Source organism: Ixodes scapularis, unplaced genomic scaffold, assembly GCF_016920785.2.
Source record: "Ixodes scapularis isolate PalLabHiFi unplaced genomic scaffold, ASM1692078v2 PGA_scaffold6__148_contigs__length_123643588, whole genome shotgun sequence".
In the NCBI taxonomy this organism is placed as follows: domain Eukaryota; kingdom Metazoa; phylum Arthropoda; class Arachnida; order Ixodida; family Ixodidae; genus Ixodes; species Ixodes scapularis.
The window spans coordinates 22,045,935-22,069,443 of NW_024609881.1; the positions used below are offsets into that span (position 1 = coordinate 22,045,935).

General features: G+C 44.8%; 1 protein-coding gene across 1 annotated transcript; it reads left to right on the forward strand.

The window, feature by feature from the left end:
* The first annotated feature begins 428 nt into the window (after positions 1 to 428).
* On the forward strand, positions 429 to 4,889 carry LOC120849070 (gastrula zinc finger protein XlCGF71.1-like). Its single transcript, XM_040221180.1, has 2 exons — positions 429 to 456; positions 3,812 to 4,889. The coding sequence occupies exons 1-2, from the start codon at positions 429 to 431 to the stop codon at positions 4,549 to 4,551; spliced, it is 768 nt and encodes a 255-aa protein (XP_040077114.1). The 3' UTR covers positions 4,552 to 4,889.
* The last annotated feature ends 18,620 nt before the right edge of the window (positions 4,890 to 23,509 follow it).

Consider the following 23,509-nt stretch of genomic DNA (forward strand, 5'->3'; position numbering starts at 1 on the left):
GCTGAGGTAAATGGAATGGGACTCCCTCTACGGAGGTGCAATTCCTAACTCCTTTAACTGTTAGTCTTTTTACCGTACTGGTAATGCAAAAAGGAACAGATTGGTTGAGATACCTTCTAACTGTAAAGGTTAAATCGCATGTAAGTGACATAGTGAGCAACGAGAACGGCGACAGCGATGAGAGTCAGTGGCGACGACAGGGACATCTTACTGTCCCTCGTTGCATTGCTCGGTTTTCGGATTTGTAGATGTCGCTCATCGCCTTGGTCGCTTGCTGCCGTCGACTTCATGTGCTTGGAGGGTGTGCTCACTTTGTTCTTAATTACTGTCATCGCTCATTGCATTTGGCTCCTAGGATCTAAGTGGTCCCGTGCGCCCCCTTGACCTTACGAGACTCCTTAGAAACCTGACTTTGGGCAGCGATTCGAATGGAACCAATTTGGTCCTCAAGTCGTGGTGAGTTTTTCGTTTGTTTCCATCTCTTTTATAAACAGAGGACAGTGACGGTGTCTACACTACAGGCTGTCATACTCTAGAGCAGCGCTTCTTGTACGACTGTCCACAGACTCCTAGGGGTCTGCGCTGGTTCGGAGATCCTCCACCAGGGGAGCTAAGAGCCCAGATCATAATGTGCAGGGTGATTGGATTTTTCTTCAAGGAGAGGGAGGCAAGCAACGAAATTGAATTTGAGGGGAGGTTCATAGGAGCGGCGAATTATCTTTGGGCAAGCTAAATGTTGGGCTCCTATTGGCGGCGTGCGTCAACTACAGGGTGCACTTCTCTAGCTATCATCATCGTTTGTGATGGTTTGGGTAGGACAGTCTGGGACAGACCACATGGAACTTGGATTCTTCAGCTCGCTTCATGCGCTGTTTGGGTAATGCACAGCAAAGCCTGTGCCATGTGTTTATTTGGTATAGTGATATTTATAGTAAGACATTGTACCAAAGTTTGAAACCGTGGCATGCGTAGTCGTGCTAACAAACGCTTGGCGCTGAGGTGTCTGAGCGCTCGATTGGTGGTGTGGTGTTCTTTACCTCAAAACAAGAAGCTGGATGATGAAAATAGGCTATCCAGCACTTTACCTCACCTCAACGTCTAGCACAGCGAATAGGCTATACTTTTATTATGATTCCGAAAAAAAACTGAGGAAGGAATCTGTCATGGGCATTGTAAATAGGAAAACACTCCAACGAAAGTGACTCTTTGTATCCTGTTGGTTTCAATGTGTTGTGTGAGTGCTAATTTCTTATTAGTTCCTAGTTGATTTTTTAGAATTTCGTTAACCAGTAAACACTCATTTCATCGAAATAACTGGCAGGAACAAGTGGCTGCTGGCTTCCGGACTCGTTTCAGTTAAATCCCTGCTTGCTCACCTGGTCGACACGAAACGTGCGAGACCTCCTTGCGATCTAAGTCTTACATCTAGTAAGTGGGTGACACTTCAGCGTCCCAAAAAATGACGTATACACCTGCTATGAATTACTACCCTTGTATATTTAATTTTGCGGACCCAAATGCACATAATGCGTGATGCACTTCTCAGTGAGCGATTTTAGATTTGTAAACAATTATTAGTGAAAATTGGATAGAACAGACTAATCAATCCCCTGAATTTGCTGGGCCTTTTCAGAGAATTTAAGGATTGTGAAAATTTTTGCTTTTCTTTCAAGCAGAAGTCACGATGTGACAAACTTCTTTGCCACATTTGATGCAAGCGGAGCAAAGTGTCTCTTGCTGACGAGCATTTGCTTGCCATCAACTGTCGAGTTACACTTGGATAGAAGTATCGGTATCAGCAACCTCAATGTAGCGAATACAAGTGTGCGGCACTTTGCAACACAACTGTGCATGCATGCACAGCGAAGAAGACGGAACATTATTTACTCTGGTGAATGCAAAGCCTTTTTCTACAGTAGCCTTCATAGATCCAGAAAAAACAAGAATCGGAAAGGCTGTGATGAGCCCTGACGCATGCCACGCAAGCTGTAATGTGAAGCTCTGGGCTTGTTTTCGAACATTTTGAAGTTTTTTAAAAATAACAAGCGACTTCGAGGCATTGTTATTCCTTAGAAAGATCACAAAAATGTCATACACATTTCTTTTATAAATAAGCCATTTTTAATCGGCATAGATGCAGGCTAACTCACTCCGTCCTTTGAGATAGCGTGTCGTCTACTCGCATACTACCAGCTGCTTCACAAGAGGACAAATGCGAGGTGCCGCCACCAAAACATCTCGTCGTTACTACACGAGAGATGTGGAGTTAAGAGGAAGTGAGCTCTTACCAGGTACTGGGCTAATGCTAGGAAAGAATGAAGAGGACAAAGTCAGTTAAGAGTGCAGTGAAGGAAGCTGAAAGAAGTATGTGGTAGTTGAAATTGAAAAAGAAGCCTGCGATGCAGAAAACTTTCGATTAAGAAAATAACTGTTTCGACAATTCAAAAAGTGTGCTCTCTGTGTGCCAATGACGGGTACGGAGGACTGTGACTTGTTGGTCAATATCTGAGGTGACAGATACAAAGACCTTGGGGCAGAGCCACTAGGAAGGGAGTACCAATTTTTTTGCAGCCCCCAGCTGTGCTATTTACTGTAAAATACCGATGAAGTGCCTATTTTCTTCAAGTGCCCACTATTAACATGTTCCAAACTTGGGAATACTGTGAATTATACACTGAGCGCCTGATTTAACCGAACAAGCACCCATTTCAAGATTATTCCCGTTTTCAGGGTAAGTGTAATGAGCGCTCACTTGGTATTTTATGGTAGCTGTTCTTCAATCGCTTTTTCCCAGATAATTTTTACCAGCATTCTAACCTCTCCGTTGGATCTACTTTACTGTAATCCAAACTGCCAGCTTCTCCAGCCAAATTAGGCTCCGATACGTCTGTCACTTCTTTGGGAAGGGCAGCACTAAACTCCTTATACGTTAGAATCACATGTTCAATTCTTTTGTCTCCTCTCTAAACATAGTGCAGATTTTATCTGTATCTTCAAATTTAGCCTTTTATGTGTTTATTCTTCGGACTGCCAAAGCAGCCGAAAGTAGGGAAACTTGGTGAACTCTGTAACCCAAAGGTCTTAACTAAGCTCTTTTTTTATTAGTGAACCCTCTTGTGTGCATAATAATAAGACAGACTTGCATGTATTTACCAAGTTTGTTCCCAAAACTAGCTGTCCTTAGCCTGCACTCCGACTTTTAATATTCATGAGGCAGATTTGCATAGGGAGGGATTGGTCCCCCAATTTGTGTCCATATAGTGGGGCGTCCATATTAGCAAGACATGACTGCACCACATGTTGAAATTCTTTTACTGATAGCTTCATGGAAGACTCCCATCTGACCCGCCATAATCAGAGTCATTGCCAATTAGAAAACAACATATCTAACAATCTCTAGAGATAGTTTTGTTCTACCTTTTGAATAATTAGTTATCTAGCCCCCCAAAAGTATTCAGATCCAGACTATAAATCCAAAGGTACTGTGGTAAAAACATTTTCTTGTGACAAAAAAAAAACTTTTAGAAAGCCGGAAAACTTTTTGTAGTAAAAGGATATGTAAAGTATAATTTATAAACCAAAATAATTAAAAATGTTTGATTTTTTTTAGGATTTCCACTTTTCAAGGTTACAGGCTTCCCTTAATAATGCTAGTTGCATATGAGTGCTTCTGTGAATTGAATTTCAAAGTGCAGCAAAATATCTAACTACAGCTGCGGCAAAACTGCATTAGGACTACTCTTTTCCAAACTAAGTGGCTATCTTAGTTGGGCTTTCCTTGTGTGTGAATACTTATGGTCTTTTCTTCTAGGTGATGGAGCAACATTGTTGGGGGAGACCAGCTGCCCTCTGAAAGTCACCGAGGACATCTGGTTTGGATGCTGTTCCTGCACCTATGTCACCAGAGATCAGCGTGGAATTGTGAGCCACCTGGCTGCCCATGGTGATGAACAATCCAAGTGCGAGCATCCACCCAAGTATTACTCTAAGGCCCAAATGCTCGACAACAGTCAAAAGCACTACAGTGAAAAGCCATTTAAGTGCAAGCTTTGCCCCCAAGAGTTTGCTTATAATTCCCTTCTGACCTGTCATAATCGAACACACACTGGTGAAAAGCCATTTAAATGCACGCAGTGTCCCCAAGCCTTTGCTCGAAATTCTGATCTACGAAGCCATAATCATTTGCACACTGGTAAAAAGCCATTTAAGTGCAAGCAGTGCCCCCGAGCCTTTGCTCGAAATTCCGATCTACAAATCCATAATCTTTTGCACACTGGTGAAAAGCCATTTAAGTGCAAGCAGTGCCCCCTAGCCTTTGCTCAAAATTCCAATCTACGAAGCCATAATCGAACGCACACTGGTGAAAAGCCATTTAAGTGCAAGGAGTGCCCCCGAGCCTTTGCTCGAAATTTCGATCTACGAAGCCATAATCATTTGCACACTGGTGAAAAGCCATTTAAGTGCAAGCAGTGCCACCAAGCATTTTCTCATAATTCCAGTCTGATCCGCCATTATCGAAAACGGTGTATAAGGAAAAACGAGGGCCTTTAACTTTTTTATTTTTCATGTATCGTGCTGAAATTTAGTATACTGGTGTCATTCTCAGTGGTGATTTCAAATATGTAATTAGTTTTCGATAGCTTTACTAGATCCTGTGTTTTCAATAAATTTGTTACTTTTTATTACCGTAATATCCCGACTCAACGACCACACCCTTGCCACTTGAAATTCGTGAAAAAAGTCGGGTGGACAATGAAATGGTGTCTAAACGGAAAAAGTAAAAAAATTCCCCAGAAAATAGCCATTTTTCTGCAGATATCTAGCACACAAAATCCAGTCCGCTGCCTGCATACTCGCAACGAAGAGTGTGAACATGTTTTGTACTACTGCAGGGCCGCGACCCAAAGACCGCCAACCGTAAACCGGAACAAGCGCCCTAATGCCGTTCGTGCAAATATGCCTATTCAGAGCTCGGAAGCTGAAACCACGCGACAGCATAAGAAAAGAAAAAGATAAAGGGCAAAGAAAAATGCTGCACAAACGCGAGCGGAGCGCGTTCGTTTCAGCATGGAGTGTCGGGTGTCACATTCAGGAGGAGCAGAGGGGGCTGCCTCTTTTGCAATAGCGTGCCGTGCTGCGTGCGTGTGTACGACACGGATGAATAGCTACGTTCTGCTCCAGCAGCTCGGCATGGATTACACAAGGGTCGAGCCGAAGAGAGCATGCCAGTAGTGTGAAGAAGTTGGGATGTTCCGTAAGCGTTTAAACGGGGCGTTTGGGCAATCTTTATTTACTCATTGTCGTCTTCAAAACCGTCGAGTGAGACATCGCTATCTGAATCAAACACAATGCTGAGGGCTTCTTGCTTCTGCACTGTATAGCTGTTCCTCATGATGTGCGGACTGACAGCAACACCACTGACTGATGCAGTGAGTAGCTATTGGATCGAGAAACTGAAGCCTAAACAGGGCACAGGCAGGACAAATGTATCCGGTATGGGGAAGGCGGCTTGAAAATTTTTGAGAAAAAAAGACTGTTTTGTTGTAGTACTCTCCGCTTTTGTTACGTTTTTGACAAACGTTTACGGTCGCGACGTTCTGGGAAAACGACTGTTTGCTGACCTCGCAATCTGCAGTTAGGGCTTTCCGGGAAGAGATGGACTTTCTTTTATTTCTAAACACAAAAAATATTAGTTTCCTTGTCCCCATTCTGTTTCTTTTCACAAACGTTTCCTGATAGGATTTGTGGTCTCGGACCTTGCAACCTGCACTTCTCATTTTCCATTGTTACGACCGTCTTTCGACCCTGGGATTTCCGGTCACGAAATTCCGGGGGAAAGGTGTTCGCTTATCCTGCGATCCGGGGTTGGGGCTTGCAGGGAAGAGGCTTTTTTTTATTTGAGAACAAAAGATGGGTGTGTTCTATTATCCCCCTTCTTTCTCTTTTCACGATCATTCCCTGGAAGGGAACTCGCCCTCTGACCTCGCAATCTGCCGACGAGGTTTTCGGAATACCTTTTAGTTGTGAACAAAGGTAGCTTCACTCTGTTATCTATCTCATTTTTCATTGTCACGGCCGTCTTCCGACCTGGTGTTTGCGGTCGCGAAATTCGGGGAGGATGGGTGTTCGCTTATCTCGCGATCCGTGGTGAAGGTAGGGGTGGGCAATGACTCTGGGATGGGCGCCGAGTCGGGATATTACGGTAGGCCCTCGTTATGGGTTGTTTGCGTAAAATTCTTCGGAATACATCAAAAATATTTTATAGTATTTATTCTCCAAGACATGCTTTATGTAGTGAGGCTATTTTTGTTGCAGTATATGTCATCCAATAATTTTATAATTAGTCCCAAAGTCCTAATTAGTTGCTAACGACCTGTAAGGAGGACTTAATTAAAATTTTATGTTTATTGATAACTTAGGATCTATATAAGCTATTGAAAACAAATTTCATGTTCCAAATCACCACTGAGAAATATATCAGTACACTAAATTTCAACACGATTGACAAAAAATTTAAAAAAAGTTAGGCACTCGTCCTTCCTTAAAAACCTTGCAAATGCAAACAACGCACCAAAAGCTTTGCTCAGAATAGGAGTTTATCTAACAGAACCAGATGCATACGAGGGGAATGCCTTGCATTTGACCCTTAAAGAGATACTACAACGAAGTTTCAGCGCTCATTTTTTGGTTTGTATGTGTTCAAAGGAGCACATCAAACATACCAGTATCTTGTTAAAAAAGTCTTGAAAAGGAATTTTAAAACAAATTTAACGATTAGCAAAGAGCACCTGGCGGATGTCGCTAACGCCTCGCTTGTAATGCCCGTCTAGGAACCTTGACAGCTAGTGACGGTGAGTGTCTTGCCTACGGCCACGACGAGAGAAGAGGGGAAGGAGCAACTCCCCTGTTCCCGAGAATGCCTTTTGTGTGTCGCAGAAGTCGCTATTTTCCCCCTACAAGATTATAGAAGATTAACCCGTCACTCAAAATTCGTACAAAAGCAGCCACTTCGGTGGCTGAAACGACTAGGCCATCCTCTCGACGTCAGCCTCGCCGTAGCTTTGCTCGTCCCGAGACGACTTACGTCACGATTGCGTCGGATGTCACGTGCTCTAAGCTGGGCCTTCTCCGAGCGCTTGCTAGAGTGGGCCGTTTATAGCGATAAATACAGCCACCAGGCTCAAAATACAAACGTGCGATTGTCATTTACGGATATTGTGGATCATATTCAACCTATTTTTGAACACGACAGGAATATTTCAAATTTCGTTGAAGTATCCCTTCAAGTCGAGCCTACCCCTGCGGAACTTTATGCCTTTTCAAGCAAAGTAAACATATACCGGTGTGCAACATAGGTAGGTCCCAAAGGTTTGGCTTGGATGAATAGGTAAGCTCGCCACACTGAAGCCCTTGTGCGCAATAAGCCTCACAAATACCAGCAGCGTCCCAGGCCATTTTGTAAACGGTCTTGCCTCATCGGGCACATCCTAACACAAGGTTAACAAACCCTAAAGGCAATTATGTAAAGCCTGAAGCAAGTAGACCTTTCAAATGCCAGCAATATCTGAGAAACTTGAATCGGAATTCCAGCTTGGTTGGCCACGGAGACTGTGCACACAGAGCCAGACTATTTGGCCTTGGTGTGGAGCCTCTTGCCTAAACGCCACCGTTCGTCATCACACTAAAGTATTGGGGAGTATTAGGTGATTCTTCTCCAGTTGTGATCCAGAGGCTGGGTCAAGGAGTAGGAAACATTGATGTTTTTCAGAGCAGCTACTCTTTGTTCTGCACCTGAATCTACACTAGGTTATGCTCTAGCTCTTGTTCCAGGCTCCTTTGCTCAAGGTGTGCTCTTCGAGGCAAGGTCTAATATGTTTGTAAAAATGCCTTTATCGTTTTCTATTGATACTACTCTCATCTATGAGGAAGAGACAAACTTGCCATAGTTAATGTGTGACCAGAATTCAATCTTGCCTATTAAAAAGAAAAACATTGGCAGTTTTAACTTTTACATTGTTGTTCCTTTCAGCTGCTGCGGATTTTATTTTATTTTATTTATTTATTACATACTGCAGGCCTTTTGATAGGCCCTTGCAGGTGTGGGGTACAAAAGACTTGTAAACCATCATTACACATGGCTTTCATAATGTTTAGTAATTAACACTCTCATAACTAACAATCAACGGGGAAAAATGTTTGTACAACATATGTTCAAAAAGGTTCACAACACAAGAGCACAATGGCAATACCTAAAAAGGATGATCATCAAGTGCTTTATTAAAATTAGGAGCTATGAATATATTGTAAGGGAGGGCGTTCCAATCTGATATGGTGCGTGGAAAATATGAAAACTTAAAAATGTTGGTTCGAGCAAATATTGGTTGAAGAGAAAACTGATGGTGGTTCCTAGTGGCTCTGGAAGATAAGGAGGTTATATATAAACTTGAGTCGACGCACAGCTTGTTATAAAGTAGATACAAGAACTTCAGTCTTGCAATTTTCCTACGCTGTTCCAGGGACGTGATATTGTTTGCCGCTATTAAGGAGGATGGGGAGTCAAGTCTCTTGTACATTCCATAAATAAAACAAACTGTTCTCCTTTGGACCATCTCAAGTTTTGATGCATCTTTTTTTGTGTTTGGATCCCAGATTATATAGCATATTCTATTTTTGACCTTACCAAGGAGTTATAACCTTGGAGTTTAACGGAGGTTGGAGCATTTTTTAACTTGCGTCGTAGGAAACCTAATTTTCGAAAAGCCGAGGAACTGATGTTTTGGATATGCTTTGACCATCGTAGATCGTTTGTTAGGGTTACTCCAAGATATTTGTATTCACTTACTTCGGTTACTGCAACATTATTTACTTGATATGTGAATTTCAAAGGTTTAATTTTCCTCGTCATGCGTAAGTGAACAGTCTTCGCGGAATTCGGTTGCATTTCCCATTCGTTACACCAATCGTCAACTAGAGAAAGAGAAGAATTAAGCGTTTTTTGGTCATCAACAGAGGATATGGTTTTAAACAAAACACAATCATCTGCAAATAAGCGGATATTAACGTTAGTACTCACAGTTGATACAATATCATTTATATAGACCAGAAATAGCAGGGGACCTATTACACTACCCAGGGGAACACCAGAGGAAACATTGAGGGTACCGGAAAATTGGCCACCAACTTCAACAAACTGGTTACGATTGAACAAATAGGATCCTATCCAGTTAACTATCTCTGGTGGTAGCCCAAGACATTCTAGTTTAAAAAGAAGTTTACCATGAGGGACCTTATCGAATGCTTTGCAAAAATCTAAAAAAAAATATCGACCTGTTCAGACTTGTCTAGGGTAGCAGCAAAGTCATGGACTGTGGTAACTAGTTGCGTAATTGTGGAGTACCACCTCCGGAAACCATCTTGAAAAGAAGTCAGCAAACTCCTCTCTTCCAAGAAATTTTGAATATAGCTACTAACCATATGTTCCATAAGTTTGCATGCGTTGCTAGTGATAGAAATAGGACGAAAATTGCTTACAACAGAATGATCATCCTTCTTATGAATTGGCACTACACACGCTGTTCGCCAGTCATTCGGAAGCACACTTGAACGAAAAGAAGCACGAAAAATGACTGTTTAAAAGCGTGAAATAGATTCGGCATATCTATGGAGGAAGGCGTTCAGTATCTCATCAGGCCCAGTGCTCGATTTTATATTCAGATTTAATAACATGACAAAGACACATTTTGGTACTGAAGTAACGACTCGTTCACACCCTTGCGACTCCTTACGACAGGAGAGGCTTAAAAACCGGTCTCAGTTGGTAGTAGTCAAACGCAAGGTAATGAACTGGCCTGAGGTAGTGTGAAGTAACTTTTTCCAAGATTTTAGGGGCGAAGCTTTTCAGGGTCTAGCCTTGTCGGTCCGGCATCCATGCTCACATTGATCTTGCTGGTGCTTGTGCTCGTGATAGTGCTCGTGAGCTCACGTGCTTGTGTAAGGAAAAAAAAAAAAAAGAAAAAAAAAAGAATTGTTTGCGCAGTTGACAGGATCGAACCTGTGCGGGGAGACCCCAATGGATTTCTAGTCCATCGCCTTAACCACTCGGCCCCGACTGCAGGACAAGTAGGGGGCTCCGAGATGTGGTAGTAACTCAAGAGCTGGGGTGTCATGGATGAAACGTTGCATGTAGCCGCTCTACGTCTATACAGGAGAGGGCGCTACGGTCAAATGTGTATATAATTGTGCTAAACTTTGCATGTATTGGCTCAACGTTTGTAGATGAGAGGGCACTGCAGTCAAATGCTCAAATGCTTACCTATATGACCACGTTCCATACCACACATTCTCTTTCTGACATGGATGAAAATGAACGAAAGGCTCGGCATGCTGCGGCTCACCGTCTACGCAGACAAACACCACCAGAGCTTCGCCCCAATCAACATCATTCACCACGTGAAGATGCGGTCATTTTTTCTTTTGACGTCCTCCACCACGCTAAGACCTCATTCTAGCAGTTGCCTCGGTGCGGGACTGATATTCGAGTGTGTGTACGTGTGTCGCAACACTTCCTGCTACGGGTTGGGACGTTGCAAGTTGAATCCCTCGCGCTCCTCAGCATGTTTTGCTATAAATTGGCACTGTTCCTATTCTGAATACAGTTTAATCCCTTTCGGGACTGCATTGATGAAAGTTGTGGAAAATTTGAAACTGACTAGCATGCTCATACTCGTAAGTGTTTTTGCCTTCCTTCTTTGTACTGGCATCTTAGCAATCGTGTATTTATATGACACCTGCTTTAAGATGTCACTTTATATTGTGTTAGGTGTGCCCAGTACACTCTTGCTCTGTCTTCATGCTCCTGGTAGTTGTTTTCATGTTGCCTGGCTGTCTGCATCAGAATTTTCAGACCTTAGGTGGTCCTTGTATGCTGAAAAATTCCTCTTGCTTGTTTTTGTGTAACACAGGTTAGTAGTTTGTTTCTCTGCTTCACTGATGGCTAACATTTTTATATTTTTGATTAGAATAAGGAGGGTTGGTGAAGCCAAGACTCAATGAATACTAGCTCGGTCATGAATTTGCTTTGGTTACAGGGTCCTTTGAATTGTCGCTCAAAGTGTATTTATTTTTGCGTAGTGTAATTTATTTCAAAGCCTATCTTTATTGCAGTGATTTGTTTTTCTCTTCACTTTTATGTCGTTTGGTTTTAAGAAAATCTGGGGATGATAAATATGTATTCAGACTTTTGCTTCTTTGTCTCTCAGAAATAAAGGTCAACAGTCAAGTTTCTGCTGTGTTATTATCTTTTTCATCTGCCATTGGATATCTTAGCTGAACCAAATGTGCCGTGGGCAGAGTAGCTCTTTAGAAAGTTCCCACTTTTCCATCCTATTTGGTGCTGGGATCTCGCTGTAGCAGTTAAGAGAGTGGCGGCTTCGGGTGGCGGTTCTGACAATAGCCCAATTCCTGCCCTCCACAAGGTTTACGTATGAGGAGACGTCATGCTTTCAATACGGTTGTTTAATGCATGTGAAGACATCGGGCTGCATTCTCTAATGGTATTGAAAAGAGACTTGGGAATCTAGGAGAACTGTGTGCTGATTTTATTGGGCTGATACTCCTCAGCACAGGCGTGTTTGTAATTGCACATAGTTTAACAACAGTTGTTTCTTTTCCGCCACCACTATCACTTGTTTTACCACAATATTTTGTTGCACCAGACACTTGTTTCTTGGGGCTGTAGCTGTGGCTTGTGGCTCTACTAACTAGAATTTATAGATTTGATGTCCTCGTAGAAGTTGCAGTGTTTCTTGTTCGCTTTCTTAGCTTCAGGAACACGGCAGCTAGTATGTGGTTTCAGGGCATCTGGGAAATGACAACAGATGCAGGTACAAAGTCTGATGGCAGAGTTTTAGTTGTTTGCAGTTTGTGCCGTGTTGAAAGCGTTGGGCCCACCCTGGATTTGCGGAAGCCAAGAAAGACATGTAGGAACGCTGACGAAATGAGAATGTCGGCGTTTGTCTTTGGAACGCCCAGCCCCCAGCATGCGCTGCATGTCGTCCGGCGTGCTTCGGCAACGTGTGTGTAAGGAAAGGACTAGAACCGCTTCGTACCGCTCGCATCCATTTATCCCAGAACGACTGATTCCCCGGGTGTGCTGTCCCACGAGCTCGTGCTCTTATGGGCTCTCGTCTTCTAATATTCAACTGTGTGCACGCTCAAGGTCCATTAGACTCCAAAGCGTTCCCGAACCTGTGTGCCAAGAAACGGAGACAGAGGAAGACACGAGAATGGGTTGGGACGTCAGAACACCGAGCTCTGATCATCGAGTTATGATAATGGACACTAGAGGTTCAACTGGCGCTTGTGTGCTGTCGCAAATTGAAGCAGACGACAACCAGTCAAAAATTGAATTCCGGTAATGCATTTCTGTGGGAAAAAGGGAGTGCATTTTCTCCCTGGGTTCGGCTACAAGAGCAAATATCCATAATAATTCCTCCGTACTAGGTAGCTTAGAACACTTCTCAGTCAAGCGGACGAAATAATTGGTCAGTTGTGGCATTTTTCGAATTCATCGCATTAAAAAGGGTGCTTAAACGGGTTTGTACATGTATTTATATGCACTGCTGGTGCGAATACGACGTCGACGGTTTCCAGCGTGGGTGACATATGTGCCTGTCATAGGTTTCGTGGGGACGTCGTGTCATAAATAATGAGAACGAGACCGTTTGCTTTGAGAATTGTTTACACAAAGAAGAGATAAAGAAAAATATTTACAGCAACGGTAGTAGTAAAGGTTCTACAAAAATATTTATAGTAGCGTTATCAGTAGACGTGACACACGCGGCTTCCACGGATCTTAATGTCAACAGAAAAAATGTTTGCCATGCGTCAGGCCTTGGAAGTGTTCTATCATTTCGACAGTGATGATGGCTGAGCGGGCGACGGGTCCGCGAGTTCTCTTTGGTTCCACAAAGCCGGGAGCTCGGGGACCCGTCACCCGCTCAGCCATCATCACCGTCGAAATGATAGAACACTTCCAAGGCCTGACACATGACAAACATTTTTTTTGTTGACATTAATATCCGTGGAAGCCGCATGTGTAATGTCTGCTGATACCGCTAGCATAAATATTTTTGTAGAACCTTTACTAATACCGTTGCTGTAAATATTGTTTTTTATCTCTTCTTTGTGTAAACAATTCTCAAAGCAAACGGTTTCATTCCCATTATTTATCACGACATCCCCATGAACCTATGACAGTGCCAAACAAACGAAGGACATCTAGAAAACCAAGACAGACGGTAAGAACTATGCAGTAGCACTGGATCAGTAGCTCCCTGTGTGGATGCTTGTTCTATGTTAGAAACATCACCTGCATGCTCGAAATCTTTGAGAACAATGTGTAATAAAAACTGCCGGGCATGGAAAGAAAAAAAAGACAAACCTTTCATAGCCCACATACTTTATTCTTTATGTTTTTCATGTTTTTAACAGCTCGTAAAGATGCAAGACGAGGTTATTTTCATGTAGTGACAGGACAGGCATATTAGCAATATATAAGCATTGCCGGAATTCTGGCGTAGCTTGAACACTCGCTATATTCCTTTGGATTGTTATTTTCTTAGAATCGACGCTTGTTCTGACACAACTGCTGTAAAACACAGGTTTGGGCCTGAAATATAGCGAATTTAAACATTGTTCACTGATCAAGAACAATGCAGTAACTAAAGCAATTGCACTTTAACATTGTTAATAAAGGTCCATACTATTCGGTACATAGTAAATAACCAAAGTGTTTCACATTTTTTTCCGGCGAAGAGACAAAATGCACGCACGTTTTCCCATAGGAATGCACAGGAACATCGCAAATGTAGGCTGGTAGCTGTTTGCTTCAATTTGCGTCGCGGAAGTCGCATAGACTATAGTGCCAGTTGAACCTCTAGCATACATTATAACTCTGGCTCTGATTTGGTTTGATTAGTGCCTAAAGCTAGCAGCCTTAAAGGCTGACGACCAGACCTGAGATTCTACTAGGCAGAAGATCCTCCTCATCATGGGGGAGCAGGAAACAGGCAATGGTGGACAGTGTAGAAAGTGGGAGAGGAGGAAGCGAGGGTCTTTTCGTTAACTAGTCGTTCTTGATCCCGTGGAATATGGTGCCCAGTTCTGCAGCAGTCTTCTGCACTGGAAGTCGCTGGAGCAAAAAGCTTTGTTAGCGCAGCCGACTCTTTCGAGGCGAGGTGTTTCTGCTTATGTTTCTGCGCTGATGCGTGATGCTTGACAGCGCTGATGCCCTCAAATTTCAGTGTAAACATCTTCCCGCATCAAGTACACCCTGCGGCTGTGGCGTCGTTGTTTGTGGACAGGAGCCAACTCTCGTACTTTGGTTGAGATCTCCAATCTTTCCGAAACACACACCAACGTCATTTTTGCTGTTTACAAGGCAGAGAATTCGCGCTCGGGGTGCAGACGAAGGAAGCACGTAACCACTGACACTGATTTTCGCTCTATTCCAATGATCAGTAGACTTGAAGGAATCTTGCTTCCAGTTTTTATGTGCACAAGGTAGAAACTGGTTGACAAAAGCGTAAGAGCTTTGGTGATTGACGTCAGGAATGCCTCTGTACAAACCAATTGCTTTGCTTCACATGGTACTGCCTTCCAGAACCCAATCTGTAAAAGGAGGTGTAACAGAACACAAGTAGCTTTGCCCTTATTTCCACCTCAAACCCAACATCTGTTTAACGCCCCTTGGGAAAAAAGACACGTCTCTCAGCACGTAATTAATTTATGGCAGGCATTTAAGAATAGATGGAAAGCAAGCCAGAACATAGCAGCGCAAATCGATGCTCTGAAAGAGTGCCGGAAAAGCGACAATGCCGGCGTCTTTTTTTGATCATCTGCAATGGCTCCACTGACAGAGTACAGTAGTCCAGAAAATGAGTCGGCACTCATTGTGCCACTCCTATTTTGCACACACTCTGTCACTTTGGAATGCACACAGGCCACTCGGTGGCCGAGTGGGCTAGCGCGCATCAGCTCGGAGCACGTGGAGCGAAAGCTCGCGCTGCAGAACCCAGGAGACTGGGTTCAATCCCCACCCCTGCCCGTTTCGATCTCGGTGTGCGGTCGTGTATCACTACTGTGTGATGCACGTTAAAGACCCCAGGCTAGCGGTTGTACTGCACTGGCTAAACTGCTCATCTACAGCTGGGAGACTCGTCGCCCTTGGAGGCAGACCAAGTTCTAGGCTGTATAAACATACACACAACCAGGGCCGTAACCAGGGGGGGGGATAGGGGGTTCTGACCCCCCCCCCCCCCCCCCCCGAAATTTTTTTCTGGGTACGGCACTGTTCGGTGCACTGGCAGCCAGCCGATTTTAATCTCCACCTCTGCGCACGCGCAGTGGCGCCGGTTGGCTACCGGGTACCAAACCGGGACCGGTTCTCTGGTTTGCTGTAACTCTCCATTATATGCCACCGATGCATATGATTCATAGGCGAAAATAAGACAATAGACACTTTCAAAATGGCCACCGTTGTGCCCGAAAACCCCCCCCCCCCCCCCCCCGAAATTTTTTTCTGGGTACGGCCCTGCACACAACCCAATTGTTTTTTCAAGTAACCATGGCTAGGAGAGTTGCGCTTTCCTTCTTAGACATCGTCGGCGTATGTCTGGCTCTTGGCACTCAAGCAATTGACTTTGAATATCACCTTATGCTCTCACAAAACTTTCCAAGGAACAAAAAGCAAAAAAAAAAAAGGGAATGGAGGTCCGAAGGGAAAAGAAGGTCTAGTAGAAACAAGGAGGTTAGAAGTACTAGGAGGGGGCACGTTGCAATATTGGTGAAGCCTAGTCATAAAAAATTTAAACGATTTTGTGCCCAGCGTGACCGCAGATCTCTCTGGCGATTGGTGCGCGTGATATGTCACGTGTGAGATGGATGGTTGATTGTAGAAGGACTCCTTGCAGGCTTGCGCGCGCTCCGTCCGGTAGGTTGTATCAGATCGAAGGCTAGACTGTGGTCTACTCTAGTACCCCATAGCAAGACGGTGGCTAGCTACGGTCACGTGATAAGGTCACATTGGCATGGTAAGTGAGGAGTGTAAGGAGGAAAATGAGAAAGAGGCGAGGCGTCAAGGGAGCATGGCTTGTGGAGGCTACGCGGTCGACGTCATGCCCTCTCCTACCCTTCTATTCTCCATGAGTAGAAAGCACATACGCCGATAGTGTCATTGGACACGTGATAGCGCCGTGCATCATTGTCAAGATACAATTAAAGCCTTTAAACCAGCGCCTCCTATAAGGCACATCAATAGCCTCAGCTATCAGGATGGCACGTAATTATTTTAAGGCAGCATCTGGAAACAACTGGAAAGAAAGTCTGAAAATATCTTCCAAAAGAATACTAAGAAACAAGAATGTTGGTGTGCTCTTTTGATCGTACGATGACTCCACTCCAGCAGTGCATGCTAGCAGGAACAATGTGCAGATTCCACTTTGCCTATTCTCTGTCACTTTGGTACATAGGCAGCCTACAAAGTGGCAAAAGCTGCCAAAGACGCCCGTCTCTTCCTAGACTTTGTCTGCACATTTCTCTGGCAGCAATTAAATGTAGAACGAACAGGGAGGGGAAAAAAATGGAAGTCTTACAATTTTCTGTAATGCCGAATTAGAGCGCAGCTCTTGAGGAAGAGGATGGGGAGGGTATGCCCCCCCCCCTCCCCCTCCCCCTCCCCGAATAATTTAGCAGGAAAATTTCCGGCTAAATTTCGCGGAATCATTTTCCCGCTAAATTTATCAGAAAATTTCGCACTCTATTTAGCATTAAAATTTTCCCGCTAAATTTCGCGAAAACTTTTCCCGCTAAACTTAGTAGAACAATTTCCCCGCTAAACTTAGCGGGAAGATTTCTTCACCAAATTTGGCAGAACACTTTCCCCGCTAAAGTTAGCGCGGAAATTTTTCCAGTAAATTTAGCGGGGAATTGTTTTCGCTAAATATAGCGGGGTCGCAACGCGCGGTTACGCCCGTTTGCATTATTGCCATAATGCAACGCGCGCGGCTACGCCGACACCGACGCGACACCGCTCAAGCCGAAAACGCGCTCTTAAAGGCCGGTTCAGACACTTGCGTTTGAGTGCGTTTGACTGCGTTGCGTCGAGAACCGAAAGCGAGTAACCGGCACATCTGTGCTTCGTACGAAGCGTGCAATCCAACTCAAGGAATCATCTTGGCACGCGACATAAGCAGCAGGAATGTCCTGGTTTCTCGCAGCCGCAACGCAGTCAAACGCAATCAAACGCAACTGTCTGAACCAGGCATTTTGACAGACGCATTTTTAGCGCTGGGCTCTAAAAAGAACCACGAGGAGTGGAAGGGGAATGCGCCTACGTCGTCCGTCTAAGTCGATGGATGAAGCGCCTTGCGCGTCTGTCAAAATGCCGACAGTCGTCAAAAACAAGAAAAAAAGATTAGCACTTCCCAGAAGGCACAACTATCGGGTGGGTCAGACCCCAAGTTGCCTGCCGGTGTCTTGCTTTTTCTCTCTTTTCCTCATTTTCCTGTCTTCTACGGCGCTCTCGATTTCGCACCGCCCCGCAACACCGATCTTCGGTTTCCTCGGCGGGCTGCAGCTCCACACAACGCGCGTCTCTTGTCCGCTGTTTTGGTTTCGCTTTGCAGCTTACGATGCGCCTGATTGCACTAATTCTACCGTTGCCACCGGGATCACCAGCTTCCCGGGCTCGAGAAATGCCTTAGTTTCTGTTTTTAAATATGACCATTTTTATAAAAACGCAATATATTACCCAAATGTCAAAAAGTCACGCAGCAGTTCACGCCGGTTCACAGCAGACGCCCGTTAGGTAACGCAGAGACCAGAGGGCGCGAGCCGCCGCCCAATTAAAAAACTTTGGCTTCAGCCGTGTTTCTTAACCCACTGCTCGTTTAGTATTCTTTTCAGCGTTTTCAGCACTGGTTTTCAGCAGTGGTGTGAACTTAGCGAGAAAGTCGCTAAATTTAGAGTGCTTTCAGTCGTCCTAACGACAATTTTGTGTTTTTGGAGTCTTAGCGACTTTTTTGGGGACTTCTTTTTTTTTTTTCCAGTTATGTAAATTGTTACTAAAGCTACGTGAACGGGGGGGAAATATGTCAGTCGGATAGCTCTCCGGTGGCTTCCAGGGGACAGCTCTGGATGTCATTCATTTTTATTAATTTTGATTCATCCGGTTGTGGGTGAGGTGACGTTCTCCGACCCCGAAGCAATTCCCCCGCTTTAACGCGAGTTAAAGCGAGGGTTTTGTTCGTTAAGGGTGAAGCAGAACAGCCTTCCGCTGTTTTGTTCAGGGACCAGGACCTTCTCGCCAACGCCTTGAGTCACTCAAGGTGTTGGCGACTATTCACCTGTCTCGTCACAAAAAAAAAAAAAAAGAAATAAATAAAAAAAAAATTACGTTTTATATAAAACAAAAAAAAATCCAAAAAAGGTCATCATCATCATCACCACTCAGCGACTTTTCGCTAAAACTGGCGACTTTTAGGTCGCGTCCTGGCGACTTCGCCCAAAAAAACTTAACAGCACTGGTTTTCAGCATTTCAGTAACAACCGCAGCGCGTGAAGGTGAAGTTGATTTCACGCTCACGTTAAAGACATCTCTACTCAACAAACAGGTACTGTTGTCAAGTACACGTAGCAGGGTGTGTTGAAAAATTACAGAATACACAGAAGAATAAAACGCGTAAAGGACGAACGCAGGCACACAGTTCTTTCATTGAAAAAACTGTGGCTGTGTTCATACGTGTTTTATTCTTCCTGTGTATTCTGTTGTTCCCAAGACTGAACAGTGAATCGTTAGGTGCGAGGCGATAGCTTTAAAATGAAGGCTGTGTCTACGGTGCCGTCCGACGGCACTCCACTCGCGCCTACCAGAATGAACGCGCATGCCGGAGCCCTTTTGGGCTTTATACGGGATGCACAAATAGTGCACCTAATCTAAACAATCAAGCTATGCTTGTTACACACACACACACACACACACACACACACACACACACACACACACACACACACACACACACACACACACACACACACACACACACACACACACACACACACACACACACACACACACACACACACACACACACACACACACACACACACACACACACACACACACACACACACACACACACAAAAAAAAAACAGTTTGAAAGAGAGTTTTAACGACGCGCGTGTATCACTGGGGAGCTCGTTAACCCAACCCCCTGCCTGCGTTCACGCCAGTTCGCGGCGGCAGTATGCGGCTGCTAATTACAGTTATATTAATCCATTTGGCCCCATCGTGCACGCCGCTTCGTGTCGTCCAGCCGGCAACCGAAGCCCCGCCGTCCCCCATGCACCTCCGGAAAGGAAGTCCCATACCATTTTGTTCAGCGAAGTTTCGTCGACAACATTCGTTTCTTTTCAGTGAACTCGTTTGTATTTGCTCGGCGTATAGCAAACTTGTACTTATAGCATATTACAGAGCACCCAGCAGTGATGGTAATTTCACTACTAGACTGAACTTTTCCTTGCTAGAGATAATAAACCGCTTTCCTCATGCCTACTTTTTAATGTTTGGTGATTTCAATTTTCCGGATATACGCTGGTCAAGTCTCTCGTCTAAGGGCCCTAGTGAATCGCGGAAATTCCTCGAATTATGGTTAACTTCGAACCTAACACAAGTGGTCGATTCCCCGACTCGGCTAGACGATATCCTGGATGTTGTTTTGTCATCGTCACCCGATCTGGTTTGCTCCATTGACTATAGCAATGGTTTCAGCGACCATAAGTTATTGCAAGTCACCCTAACACAGCCCAAAACTGTGAAAACCTGAGTCTCAAAAATGATTAATGATTTCAATAGGGCCGACTACGCAGAAATAAATCGAGAACTAATTGCATATTACGTACAATTTCTTGCCGAACACTCCAGAAGAACGGTCGAATGCAACTGGTTGTTGTTTAGGAACAAATTTTATGGTCTTATGGAGCGTTTTGTGCCATTGATTCATACTCACTGTGACACCTGTAATCCTTGGTTCAACAATGTTATTAGGTCTCTGGGGAACAAGAAAAAGTGTCTTTTCAGAAAAGCTAATTAGAACCCGTCTCCACTAGCTTGGGATTCCTACTATGATTGCCTAAAGAGTATACCCGCCAGATTAAAGCGGCAAAAAACAAATATTTCAATAGAGACCTACCACTTTGTGCTGCAAGGTCATCCTTGCTGGGCACTTCTCTAAGTATGGCAAAATCAGTGCTGTCAACTCTTTAAGCACTCCGTGCTTTCCAATGTGTGGAACAGCAATGTCAAGTGCTTATTTGAGTTACAAGCACTGTCACAAACTCTGGTCTCGAAAAGGTGAGACCTCCCCTTGTGTGCAGGTTAATGAGTCCCACGGGGTTTGGAGTAGGCGTACTGGTCTCGTGCAGGGTAGGGCACGGGCTGCATATCTTGCATTCTTTCACGGGCCAGCTGCCGTTTTATTTTAGCCCAGTATGAATAGGTCACAGATTGGGCGGCATGACAGCTCGCTTGCCACAAGTATACATAAGTTGATTACGGTACCCGATAGTCAGTGCTGTAAGCATTTTGTTTGTTTGTTTTTTGCTGCTATTATTATTTGGTCCAGTCTGCAAGCCTAGGCAGCTTATTAAGAAAAATCACCCCGATCGTCTTTTTCTATGACCGAACCAATACGGACAGAACGGAAAAAGAAAAATTACAAGCAGCAGTAAACAAAACCATGTGTCACAGGTGTAAAGGAAGGGAAACGTCCCGACGGGTTTGGACAAAAGACAACCGGAAACAAAAAAATTTATAAAACAATTGTGCTTTTCTTTTTGCGGTGGTCTGTGAAAAATTGTTCAGAAAAAGCACCCCACAGGGGAACCTCTTCATCCATATTGTGGATGCACGCACTCATATGTACAGATGGTTTACGCCGGCAGGGTGCGCATTGTGTAGGTACATTTGTGTGCGTGTTGATGAGAAGTAATGGTGTGATGGCAGCGCCGCCGGTGTCGAAAAGGAACGCCGTGCCGCTAGTGCTCTGGGAAAGCCTTCGCTGCACACACACCAAACTGTACAAAAACATACACACACATGCTCATGCTTCAGCATCTGTGTCTTCCCCACTGTGGTTCTTTTACCAACCCCCGAACACGCTTCCAAAGAACATGCTGCCAAAAAATAAAAGTAACAGCTGACTTGGCCCACTTTGGCCCGCCTTATAGACTTGAATGCAAGGCCCGTACCCGGCCTGAGCCTTTTATGAATATAGTTGTGAAGCACGGCTCGCTCTGTGATGACTAGGAGGACATTGCCACCTCGCGGCGAGGGAAGGAGTTAGTGCAATTACGCTCGTACAGCTGGGGAGAGAGTCGAATGGAACGGCTGGAGAAGCGTTTGCACGCATGCTTCGGGATCTCGGATGATAAGTAGCTCTTGGCGAGGATATTGAACTATAGGGGCTGCTCTGATCCGTTTGCTGTCCCTCCCACACTTCTTGTTCACCCAACACAAGGCCTGCAGACATAGAGGCCTTGTGGGCATGTTCGCGTCTTAACAATACAAACAATAAACGAAGTGACTTCTATTGTTAGTGCCGGATCTTGCTTGAAAGCAGTCGTCAGAAAATGCGAGCTTGACCCACTTGGGCTTTTGTGCTGAGCCGGGCATATGCACTGTGCGTGTTGCATTGTTCATGCAGGCTGGAGTGGTAACAAAAGAGCCCCTCCTCCCCTTCGGGCTGCCGGAGAACACAAACTGCAGTCAAACACTGACGCGGCGTTCGGTTAAATCAGCCGAGCGCTGAGTCATTGTTATTTGTTGTCCCCATCCATGCAGCTCTAAAGTTAGCCGCTTGGGGCGCCGCGGTATGAGCTCATCCCTAGCACGACCTGAAACTCTTACTAGGTGTCGTATAAAACAAATTGCCAATAGTGGAAAGGTATCTGCTTCATATGCAGCTTGCCCAGGTTTGATGCAGAATTTGGGTATACTTTTTCTTTTGTCCTTAACATTTTTTTTCTGTAATATTTGGCGATTTTTACGACATTTCATTTTACAAATATCATTGAAAAAAACAAGGCAAATGTTGTTGACGAATCTTTGCTGAGGTAAATGGAATGGGACTCCCTCTACGGAGGTGCAATTCCTAACTCCTTTAACTGTTAGTCTTTTTACCGTACTGGTAATGCAAAAAGGAACAGATTGGTTGAGATACCTTCTAACTGTAAAGGTTAAATCGCATGTAAGTGACATATACTCCGTTTCAAACATCGCGTGCAACGCTGGGAAAGCTACTGAAGTAGTGCGCATGAAAAAACACACAAAATTGTGTTACTCCGCGAGATTTCGTGGACGAGCGGTACAAGGCGCTGCTCTGGCGATGCCGGCCTTGCCGACATCTCGGTGGCGGTGGTTCGAATCCACTTAAAGCGCAAAGGTTTTTTTTTTTTTTTTTTGTCTTCTCGACCGATTTTTTGTGCAAGATTGTGCGTATTGCGGAAGTGCATATTTCAATTCCTCTTTTCTTGTAGATTTTTATTTATAAGAAGGTAGACCAGGGGCTGGTGTTCCGCTCGAACTTGCGCCGGCCTCGTCAAAACGGAAGAACGGTCGAGATCCAGGGCGTCTCTATTTAAAGCCGTTTATTTACATGGTAGCGTGAAAATCAGAGAGTACCTTGAGAGTGTGGTGGACGGTCCTTTATATAACGAATATTGTGATTAGGGGACCGCACTGCCATTGTTCAGACGGCTTGGCATTCCCTCACGTGATGTGACTTCATGGAAGTTTCCTTCAGAGTCAGAATACTCGCCGGTGTATGGAAGAAGTCATCCAGACGGCAGTATCTCGGTGCTCTGGTGCCGGCGCCCCCATGAACCGGGAGTGATTCACAATAGACGCGTACACAACACACGGCACTCGAGATCAGGATCGAGTGTTGTTTCCTTTTCGAGGAAAGCAGGGGCCTCGGAATACAGGCACGGGCATGTGCGTCGTTTACTTAGCCGACCAAGGTTAAGCTGCCTCAGGCAGACGGAGCCGACCATGGTTACGGTCCCGCAGGCAGAAGAACCCAGACACTTCGGAATGCAATCACGGGCACCGCCTGCAGTAAGGTCCCGCAAGCAGACGGAGCCGTAGGCACGATTCATCACCGACACAGTTCCTTCTTGAGGCTTGTTTCACTTTGAAGCCATAAGGCCGATTTTAACACCAGAAATAACAGGTGGCAGTTCACAACACTGTCCGCGTGCTCGGAACTTTCACGTTGCGAGGTCTTCGCTTCGGGGACGCCACCTTGCCAGACACTCCGGTGTCGTTACTGACCGTCTCCAGGACCTCACGGACCGACGTCTCCGGGAAACACGTTCTTGAACTCGCGTACACGTTGGCGATCACCTGCTTGCACTTCTGCGAGATCTTTACACAACGAATCTTCGAAAATAT

Excerpts from the sequence above, each read along its gene's own strand:
- LOC120849070 (XM_040221180.1), top strand. The coding sequence starts at position 429 with ATGGAACCAATTTGGTCCTCAAGTCGTG. Across the intron at positions 457-3,811 it reads AATTTGGTCCTCAAGTCGTG|GTGATGGAGCAACATTGTTG; the intron begins GTGAGTTTTTCG and ends CTTTTCTTCTAG.